The 11,200-nt window shown below is 48.1% G+C and overlaps 1 protein-coding gene across 1 annotated transcript in view; it reads left to right on the plus strand.

Annotated features, from left to right (window-relative positions):
• Positions 1-11,200, plus strand: part of ASAP3 (ArfGAP with SH3 domain, ankyrin repeat and PH domain 3) — a 56,205-nt gene that overhangs the window by 18,421 nt on the left and 26,584 nt on the right. Inside the window, exons 2-3 of the mRNA XM_017886542.1 lie at positions 9,016-9,088; positions 9,184-9,329. Of these exons, the coding sequence (XP_017742031.1) occupies positions 9,016-9,088; positions 9,184-9,329 (219 nt within the window). The remainder of the gene's footprint in view (positions 1-9,015; positions 9,089-9,183; positions 9,330-11,200) is intronic.

Raw genomic sequence — 11,200 nt, forward strand, 5'->3', positions numbered from 1 at the left:
TTTTTTTTTAAAGACAGGGTCTCATTCTGTCACTCAGGCTGGAGTGCAGTGGCATGATTATAGCTTTCTGCAACCTCGAACTCCTGGGCTCAAGGGATCCTCCCACCTCAGCCTCCCAAATAGCTGGGACTACAGGTGTGTGTCACAGCACTTGGCTAATTTTTTTCTTTTTTAATTTTTTGTAGATGGTCGGGTGCAGTGGCTCATGCCTGTAATCGCAGCACTTTGGGAGGCCAAGGCAGGAGGATCACTTGAGGTCAGGAGTTCGAGACTAGCCTGGCCAACATGGCGAAACCCTGTCTCTACTAAAAATACAAAAATTAGCCAGGCATGGTGGTGGGCGCCTGTAGTCCCAACTACTTAGGAGGCTGAGGCAGGAGAATTGCTTGAACCTGGGAAGCGGAGGTTGCAGTGAGCCGAGATCACACCACTGCACTCCAACCTGGGCAAGTGAGAGAGACTCTGTCTCGAAAAAAAAAATTTTTTTTTTTTGGGTATAGATGGGGTCTCACTTTGTTACCAAGGCTAGTCTTGAACTCCTGGGCTCAAGCGATCCTCTCACCTTGGCCTCCCAAAGTGCTGGGATGATAGGAGGGAGCCACCACACCCGGCTTTTCCTTAATCTCTCCAGTTTCATGGGGAATGAGGGCTGATCTCACACAGAGGCAGAAAACAAACCACAGTAAGAACCATGCTCATGCTTTCCAAATGCCTCAAGCCTTGCCACATGCTGCCATGTTTGTGATCTCATTAAGCCTCACAGTAATTCTGTGAGTTAAGCAGAGAATGAATTTTTTCCACCTGTAATGCCAGCACTTTGGGAGGCCGAGGCAGGTGGATCACGAGTTTACGAGTTTGAGACCAGCCTGGCCAACATGGTGAAACCCCATCTCTATTAAAGATACAAAAAAATTAGCCGGGAGTGGTGGCAGGAGGTGGAGGTTGCAGTGAGCCGAGATTGCGCCATTGCACTCCAGCCTGGGTGACAGGGAGAGATTCCATCTCAAAAAAAAAAAAATGTTTTAAAGAGAGGAAGTTTAGAAAACTAACTGGGCTAATATCACCCAAGGAGATACTTTCGGAGAGGCTGGGGCTAGAATCTTAGCTACTGACTCATCACAGCACTCTGGAAACCTCTCTGCCTTTCCCCACAATATCTTCCTTTCCCCAGGCTACTATCAGAATTGTCTCCTTAAAACTAAATTTTTTTATCGGTGTGCAGATGAGTAGATTAAAAAAAAAAAAAAACCCTGCATTTCTTTAGCTTAAATCTTTGAGCCCTATTACACCACGGGATAGATGTTATCAGTCATTTATACCCCAGTGTGAATGGTTTTCAGATATTTTCTTGAGAAAGGAATCATTAGAACTTTTCCCTTTTCATGCTCCCTTTGGGCACTTGCATGTTCTGAAATCTGTGGGGCTCTTGAAGGAAGGGGCTGTGTCTTATGTGTCCCTACCATCTGGCACCATGCCTGGCTGAAATAGTCACCAAGAAATGCTTGTTGAGATGAATGAATGAATGGAGGAACTATGTTCCTCTCCTTGCCCATTCTTCCCAGAGCAAGCCTTCCTGGCAGTCCTACCATTTATACCAAGCATTCCCTCCCCTCTACCTCACAGTGCAGTCTCTTTAGTCTCTTTTCTGCCTGTCCAGGGGCCAGAGTTAAGCATCACAGCTCAAGGGAAGCCTTCCTCATTCCTTCAAAGCAGACATGGCTCTGTTTTCCCTGCTTATAATGGCTTTTTCTTTTTTTCTTTTCTTTTTTTTTTTTTTTTTGAGACAGAGTCTCGATCTGTCGCCCAGGCTGGAGTGCAGTGGTGTGATCTCAGCTCACTGCAAGCTCCGCCTCCCGGGTTCATGCCATTCTCCTGCCTCAGCCTCCTGAGTAGCTGGGACTACAGGTGCTCGCCACCACACCTGGCTAATTTTTTGTATTTTTAGTAGAGACGGGGTTTCACTGTGTTAGTCAGGATGGTCTCGATCTCCTGACCTCGTGATCCACCCGCCTCGGCCTCCCAAAATGCTGGGATTACAGGCGTGAGCCACTCACCTGGCCTATAATGGCTTTTTCTTCCCTTCAGTGATGATGTTCTTGAGAGCTGAGATTGTGTGAGATTGTGTCTTTTTTTTTTTTTTTGAGACGGAGTCTGGCACTGTCCCCCTGGCTGGGGTGCAATGGCGCAATCTCGGCTCACTGCAGCCTCCGCCTCCCGGGTTCAAGCTATTCTCCTGCCTCTGCCTCCCGAGTAGCTGGGACTACAGGCACATGCCACCACGCTGGCTAATTTTTTGTAATTTTAGTAGAGACAGGGTTTCACCGTGTTAGCCAGGATGGTCTCGATCTCTTGACTTTATGATCCGCCAGCCTTGGCCTCCCAAAGTGCTGGGATTACAGGTGTGAGCCACTGTGCCCAGCTGAGATTGTGTCTTTTTTACACAGGGTGTAGTGGGCACTCAATAACTGGTTGAATGACTAAACAGCCACATGAACTTGGCAGCCAAGAGGAATAGGGACGGGAAGGGTATCTGGCTGGGAAGCCGTTTCCTGATAGATGTCTGTCTGACAAGGGCATCAAAAAACAGTCTGTGGCCGGGCGCAGTGGCTCATACCTGTAATCCCAGCACTCTGGGAGGCCGAGGTGGGCGGATCACGAGGTCAGGAGATCCAGACCATCCTGGCTAACATGGTGAAACCCCGTCTCTACTAAAAAATACAAAAAAGTAGCCAGGCATGGTGGCGGGCACCTGTAGTCCCAGCTACCTCAGGAGGCTGAGGCAGGAGAATGGCGGAACCCGGAAGGCGGAGCTTGCAGTGAGCGGAGATGGCGCCACTGCACTTCCAGCCTGGGTGACAAAGTAAGACTCCTTCTCAAAAAAATAAAATAAAATAAAACAGTCTGTGAATGATTCGGGTGACTTGTCTCCCTGTACTGGTTAAAACTAATTTCAGCTACAAGTGGCAGAATACCCAGTATAACAGTGGCTCAAATAAGAGATTTCTCTTTCACATTAAAGAAGTCCACAGATAAGTAGACCGAGGCTGCTAGCGTAGTTTCTAATCACTCAGGACAAGGCTGATACCCTGTTGCTCCACCATCCATTACAAATGGTTTCTACTTCATGGTCCGGGATTGCTGCCTGAGCTCTAGACATCGCAAGCACATTGTAGCCAGAAGAAAGGGGTGACAGAGGGGTACCCTTGCATTCACCTTTTTTCTTTTGTTTCTTTTTTTGGGGGGCAGTGTTTTGAGACAGGGTCTCGCTCTGTTGCCCAGGCTGGAGTGCAGTGGCACGATCACGGCTCACTGTAGTGTCAACTTCCTGGGGTCAAACAGTCCTCCCACCTCAGCCTCCTGAGTAGCTGGAACTACAGGCACATGCCCCCATGCCTGGTTTTTTATTTTTTGCAGAAACAGAGTCTCACTATGTTGCCCAGGCTGGCCTCGAACTCCTAGGCTCAAGCAATCCTCCAGCCCCAACCTCCCAAAGTGCTGGGATTACAGCCGTGAGCCACCACACCCCAGCCCCTTTTTTTCTTAATTAAAAAAAAATTGACTTTATTTTTTAGAGCAGTTTTAGGTTCACAGCAAAATTGGGCAGGAAGTACATAGAGTTCCCATATACACACAGCCTCCCTGTCTGTCAGCAGCTCTTACCAGAGTGGTACATTTGTTTCAGTCAATGACCATACATTGACACATCATCACCAAAAGTTCATAGTTTACATTAGAGTTCACTCTTAGTATTGTACATTCTGTGGGATTGGACAAGTGTATAATTCCATGTATCCACCATTATAGCATCATACAGAAATATTTCCCTGCTCTAAAAAGCTTCTGTGCTTCACCTGTTCCTCATCCCTCCCCCAATCCCTGGCTACCACTGATCTTTTTACTGTCTCCGTAGTTTTGCTTTTTCCAGAATATCATATAGTTGAAATCATGTAGTAGCCTTTTCTTTTTTTACTTGAGACAGAGTCTCACTCTGTCACCCAGGCTGGAGTGCAGGGGTGCGATCTCGACTCACTGCAACCTTCGCCTCCTGGGTTCAAGCAATTCTCCTGCATCAGCCTCCCGAGTAGCTGAGATTACAGGCACCCACCACCACGCATGGCTAATTTTTAGTAGAGATGGGGGTTTCAGCATCTTGGCCAGGCTGGTCTTGAACTCCTGACCTCGTGGATCCACCCACCTCAGCCTCCCAAAGTGCTGGGATTACAGGCGTGAGCCACCGCGCCCAGCCGTAGCAGCCTTTTCAGATTGGCTTCTTTCACTTAGTGATATGCATGTAACTTTCCTCTGCATCTTTTCATGGTTTGATAGCTCATTTCTTTTCAGTGCTGAATAATATTTCACTCTCTGGATGTATGACAGTTTCTTTATCCATTCACCTACTGAAGGACATCTTGGTTGTTTCCAGATTTTGGTAATTATGAATAAAGCTGACATAAACATCCGTGTGCAGGTGTTCATACATTTTTACCTCATTGAGAAAATATGATGGAGTATGATTGCTGAATCATTTGGCAAGAGTACGTTTAGTTAAAAAACTGTCAAACTGTCTTCCAAAGTGGCTGTACCATTTTGCATTCTCACCAACAGTGAGAGTTTCTGTTGCTCCACATCTTTCCCAGTATTTGTGTTTTGTTATTTTTTTGTTTTGTTTTTTTTTGCGTGTGTGTGTGTATGTGTTTAGATGGCTGGGCTGGAGTGCAATGGCACTGTCTCGGCTCACTGCAACCTCTGCCTCCCAGGTTCACGTGATTCTCCTGCCTTAGCCTCCCGGGTAGCTGGGACCACAGGGATATACCACCATGCCTGGCTAATTTTTGTATTTTTAGTAGAGACGGGGTTTCACCATCTTGGCCAGGCTAGTAGTCTCTAACTCCTGACCTCAAGTGATCCATCCGCCTCAGCCTCCCAAAGTGCTGGGATTACAGGTGTGAGCCACTGCGCCCGGCCTCCCTTGGCAGTATTTGGTGTTGTCAGTGTTTTGGATTTTGGCCATTCTAACAGGTGTGTAGTTCCTCCCTTCCTTTTATTTTTTTTATTTTTTTAAAGCCACTTTATTGAGGTAGGATTGGCATGTAAAAAGTTGTACATAGTCAGTGTATACAACTTGATGAGTTTGGGGGTTATCTCCCTTCTTTGTAAGATACCTTTTGGAAGTTAACAAATAAAATATTATATTCCATGGCCAGGACTTAGTCCCATGACCACAGTTAGCTGCCAGGTAGGAAATGTAGTCTTTATTCTGGGTGGCCAAGTGGCCATCTGAAAAGTCAGGTTTCTTGTGGAGGAAGAAGAGAGAATGGACGCTGGGAGCCACCCAGTGATCTCTGCCACATTACAGGGAAGGGAAATCTCAAACTTGCTTAAAGGAACTTCGTTGGGTGGGTTCAGGGGTATTTTATGGAATTTCACCAAAGACATGATGTGTGGAGGTTGCCTCTGAAGAGGCAGCATCTGGAAAGTTGCCAGAAACCAGCACCGTTCTTCCTCTTCTGCCTTGCTGTGGCGGTATGCGGCTTGTTCACTTCTTTCTACACATCTGCTCCATTCTTTTCTCTCTGCATGTGGCAGGAAGGACATCCCAGCTTTAGCATTTCAGTCAGTTAACTAGCTTTCCAGAGCCCACTTCCAAAGTCCTTGGAGAGAGACTCTGATTGGTCCAGCTTGGATCAGGTGGGAGAGAGAATCTGATTGGTTTAGCTTGAATCAGGTGTCTGTTGAGTCTGGCTAGAACAAACAAGGCTGCAGGGGTCCACCTCCAGAGGAAAGGAGGGCAGTTTTCAGAAAATGGGTGTCATGGGATGGGAAGACTCCTTAAAATGTATCTAGAGCAGAACATATTCCTCTCAGGTCCATGTCCCAGGACTTTGCAAACCGTCATTCATTTAGGTAACATTTATTGAGCACACACCTTCTGTGTGCTAGGCACATGGATCTGCCCTCTAGGGATTTTGGAAATCTCTTTGGAAATTGTTCATATCTTTTTTTTTTTTTTGAGATGAAGTCTCACTCCCGTTGTGCAGGCTGGAGTGCAGTGGTGCAATCTCAGCTCACTGCAACCTCCACCTCTTAGGGTTCAAGAGATTCTCCTTCCTCAGCCTCCTGAGTAGCTGGGATTACAGGTGTGTGCCACTATGCCCGGCTAATTTTTGTATTTTTAGTAGAGACAGTGTTTCACCATGTTGGCCAGGCTGGTCTTGAACTCCTGACCTCAGGTGATCCACCACCTTAGCCTCCCAAAGTGCTAGGATTACAGGCGTGAGCCACACTGTGCTGGCCCAGTTCTTCATATATTTAACCTGAATTGTCTTTTAGAGCAAAATCATAGCTCTTTAAATTACTCATCTTTTAGCTTTCCAGGTTTCAAGATGGGGACCAAGGGATTTGGTAAACACATGCTTCTGTTTCCCCATCTGGATTTTGGGGAACCATAGAGATGGCCATGTTCTCTCCTCTTTTTTTTTTTTTTTTTCTTTTTCTGTTGACCAGTTTAGAAAGAAATGTTCTCCCCTCCTTGTCTTTATCCCTTTAGTAAGAAACATTTTGGTTGTTTTTTGTTGTTTGCTTTGTTTTTTGAGATAGGGTCTCCCTCTGTCACCCATGCTGGAGTGCAGTGGCACAATCAGGGCTCACTGCAGCTTTGACCTCCCCAGGCTTAGGTGATCCTCCCACCTCAGCCTCCCAAGTAGCTGGGACTATAGGCACATGCCACCACATGGAGATGGGGTTTTGCCAAGTTGTCCAGGCTGGTCTTGAAGTCCTTGACTCAAGTGATCCTCCTGCTTTGGCCTCCCCAAGTGCTGAAATTACAGGTGCACACCACCACACCCAGCTAATTTATTTATTTTTTCTTTTCAGTAGAGACAAGGTCTCACTATTTTGCCTAGGCTGGTCTTGAACTCCTGGTCTCAAGTGATCCTCTTGCCTCGGCCTCCCAAAGTGCTGGGATTATAGGCATGAGCCACCATGCCCAGCCTCATGTTTTAACCAACTCAAATATGTTGCCCTCTCCTTAATCTACCTGATTCTTTTGTTTTCTTTCTTCAGCCCTGGGATGGGCCTCCACGGGTCTCAAATATGAAAGTGTCTCAAGTTCACACCTGAGGAGGAGAATGTTAGGTTTCTGGCCCCTGTAGGAAAAGAACCCAGAACTTGGCAGACCTTTCTAGCATCAGCAGCAGCTGATGATAATGATCACTGGTGCTGTTCATTGAGGACATACTCCATGTCCAGCACCAAGCTAAATCCTGTATGTGCATCCTCTCATACATATAGCCCTCATACCAACCCTGAGAGGTAGGCATCGATTTCCCCATTTTACACGTGGCTAATCAGGAAGCTCAGAAAGAATAGGCAACTTGTACCTGGGCACGGTGGCCCATGTCTGTAATTCCAGCACTTTGGGAGGCCGAGGCAGGTGGATCACTTGAGGTCAGGAGTTTGAGACCAGCCTGGCCAACACAATGAAAACCCGTCTCTACTAAAAATACAAAAAATTAGCCAGGTGGCAGGCGCCTGTAATCCCAGCTACTCAGGAGGCTGAGGCAGGAGAATTGCTTGAATCTGGGAGGCAGAGGTTGCAGTGAGCCAAGATTGTGCCACTGTACTCCAGCCTGAGCAACAAGAGCAAAACTTTGTCTCAAAAAAAAAAAAAAGAATAGGCAACTTGTTCAAGGTCACATAGCCCCCAAGTACTGGAGCTGAGCTTCAAAACTAGACCCCCCTTACTCCAGAGGCTTCCCACGTGCCACAGGCCTCTGAGAACACTCCACATTGCCTCTGAGGTCTGCCCCGTGGATGTCCTCCTGTGGGTATCATTTTGCATCTTTGGCGGTACCATTTCGAATGTGTTTACTAACTCTTGTCATGTAACTCTGGAAATCAGACTCTGATCCCATTTTATTTTTGTCATTGGAAAGAACAGCTGGGCTGGGGTCAGGGTGGGGCTGTGGTACATGGATGGAACACTGTTCTGTTGCACCTGGGAAGCCCAGCTCTGCGGCTTCCCTACCATGTGACTCTGGGTAAGGGCCTCCCCTCTCTTGGCTTCAGTTGTCTCATCTATGGGCCCTTTCCAGCTCTGACATTCTGTGCTTTCCAAGTTAACTGTGCATTTCACAAGGATTTCATGAGGTTGTCAACTTCCACCCCCCACTGAAAGAGGGAGTGTGTCTAGGAAGTTGCTCATCTAGGCTGAGCCTGCCTGGGACATGTGAGACTTGCTTCTTGTCATCACATCTCTGGCCTTTCCCACATTCTGATGTTTGTTCTGCAGTCTCTGGGCTTTGGGGTTATCTGGTGTTGTCTTTCCAGTTCTCCTCAGTGGGGCTGAAGTATGCTCCCTCCACCCTCTGCCATCTCCCCAGATCCAGGTAACTGAATGCCTCCAACCCCTCTCTGCTCACCCATAGCATCCTGGCCTCTTCCTCCTTGTCCTGACATAACTGTTTATTGAGCCTGGGGTTTGGTGAACAAGTGTCCCCTGCTTTTATCTTAAGGGAAGATAGAGATGTCTGTGTTCTCCCCTCTGGCCTTTTGCTCAACATTTTGTACGTATTTACAAATTATTCATCTGCTCAGCAACTCCACAAGTCCCCTAGTATCATCCCCATTTTGTAGACAAGGCACTTTAAGGCTAAGAGAAGTTAACAGATTTGTCTAACGGACACACCAGCTAGCGCCAGAGGCAAGATTCAAACCCAGGCCTGGCACACCCTGTCTTGCCACATGACTTTGACTCACTACATTTACGTTGCATTGGATTCAGGGAGAAAAGTCTGTGGTCTTCTTGGAGTGGTGTGACTGGTCTCTGGTTTCTGTGTGTTTTTTTATATTTGGTGGGGTAAATAGGAAGACCCTAGAGAGAAGTTCCAGAGGACAGCAAAACTCAATGTATTTGTTTGGGGGTGTGGGGGTTGGGAATCACAGAGACAGGGTTCCTGAAGGAAGCACCTTCTTCCAGCTCAGCATCCCTGAACCTCTGTCCACATTTGCTTCTAGATCTTGGAAGGAGACCAAGCCATCCTGCAGAGAATAAAGAAGGCTGTGCGGGCAATCCACAGCTCCGGCCTTGGTAAGTGAGCCTGCTGGGTGCTCCGCCTGGTCAGGAAACTCCTCTCCCAGCCCTAGCCTGGAGCTAACTCCAAGCTCCCGTCCGTACCTCCACAGGTCATGTGGAGAATGAAGAGCAGTACCGAGAGGCTGTGGAATCCTTAGGCAACAGCCACCTGTCCCAGAACAGCCATGAGCTGTCCACAGGCTTCCTGAACTTGGCCGTGTTCACCCGTGAGGTTGCCGCACTCTTTAAGAACCTGGTGAGGCCCCTGTCTCTTCCTTGCCCAGCCCTCAGCCGGACTCAGGGTAAATCTCGTGGTCTTAAGAACCTGACTGGGAAAGAGTCCGTTTCCTTCCTTCTCCCGATTTGCCCTTGACCTCTGATCCATGATCTGAGGTCCCTTTTCAGCCCTGACCCTTCTTTTGGATAATCCTCCTTTCTCTTTGGCTTCTTACCCAACTAACTCTTCTCTCTCTGTTCTCCTCCTTCTCTTCACCCAGGAGCAGAGGAGGGTCTTACAGCAGGGAAGAGCCCCATGCAAGGGAGAGTTCCCTGGAGGAGCTTTGGGATAAAGGAGAGAAAGGCTCGGGGGGGTCCTACCTTTATACCGCTACTGCTGCCGCCGCCACCGCCTCCTCCTCTCCTCAGTCCCTCTTTATCCTCTGCTTTCCCAATCACATCTGCTTCGTACTCAAATCCCAGGACCTGTCCCTGCTCCACAAGCCTCTCAGCCCCTGCACATGGCCCAGTGGCCTCAGGTTGCTTCCTGATGGCCTTCTTGGTGACTGCCTCCTCTCTGGTCCTTCAAGTCCTCCCCTCAAGGCCACCCTGTGATAGCAGCTCTTCCCATGTGCAGGCACAGTTCTCACTACTTCACATGTTCACTCATTCAATCCAGGGTGCACAGCTCTGTGGGGCTTGTGTGACTGTTGTCTCCACCTTACAGGCTAGGAGACTAGGACCTCCAGTTTAAGCAGCTTGCCCGAGGTCACACGGTTTGGTCTGAACCCAGGTTGTCTGACTCCAGAGTCCAAGCATAAGCCTGGCTGCACTGCCTCCCAGGAAAGCCTCTTGTCTCCCTCCAGGCTATAGCACTGGACCAGCTCTTGTGGCTCCAGTCCTACCCAGCATCCTCCCTGGTTGGCAGGGGCCACATCACCCTTGAGAGGCAGTGTGCTCAGTGGTTAAGCACCCAACCTTGGACTTAGACTCCATCTTGGAATCCCCACTCTGCTGCTTACTAAGTTAAGTCACTCAGTCTGCCCAAGCCTCAGATCTCTCATCTGTGAAACTGGGATAATAATGCTACCAACCTCACAGAGCGGTAATGAGGATTAAGCAAGTTAGTGCCTACTTTATGGTAAGCGCTCAGTAAATGTTGGCTAATATTATTATATTAATGGCAAGACAGCAATTACTTTTGCATCAACCTAATAAAATCTGTCATTGTTATACCTCTTGGCATAGCTGTGCCTTGTACACTGTACTGTGTGTAAAAGCCTTTAACAATGTTTGAGGCCGGGTGCAACAGTTCACACCTTAATCCCAGCACTTTGGGAGCCTGAGATGTGCGGATCGCTTGAGCTCTAGACCAGCCTAGGCAATGTAGTGAGACCCTGTCTCTACAAAAAAGTATGAAAATTGCTGGGTGAGGTGGCTCACACCTGTAATCCCAGCACTTTGGGAGGCTGAGGTGGGCGGATCACTTGAGGTCAGACATTCGAGACCAGCCGGGCCAACATGGTGAAACACTGTCTCTACTAAAAAATACAAAAATTAGCTGGGTATGGTAGCAGGTGTCTGTAATCCCAGCTACTCAGGAGGCTGAGGCAGGAGAATCACTTGAACCCGGGAGGTGGAGGTGGCAGTGAGTTGAGATCACACCACTGCACTCCAGCCTGGGTGACAGAGTGAGACTCCATCTCAAAAAAAAAAAAAAAAAAAAGCCAGGTGTGGTGGCGTATGCCTATGGTCCCAGCTACTTGGGAGGCTGAAGTAGGAAGATCAGTTGAGCCTGGGGGAGTTGAGGCTGTAGTGAGCGTGATCACATCACTGTGCTCCAGCCTGGGTGACAGAGTGAGACCCTGTCTCAAAAAAAAAAAAAAAAAAAAAAAAAGAATATGGGGGTAA

Source organism: Rhinopithecus bieti, unplaced genomic scaffold (assembly GCF_001698545.2).
Source record: "Rhinopithecus bieti isolate Rb0 unplaced genomic scaffold, ASM169854v2 scaffold_14826, whole genome shotgun sequence".
NCBI classification, from domain to species: Eukaryota; Metazoa; Chordata; class Mammalia; order Primates; family Cercopithecidae; genus Rhinopithecus; species Rhinopithecus bieti.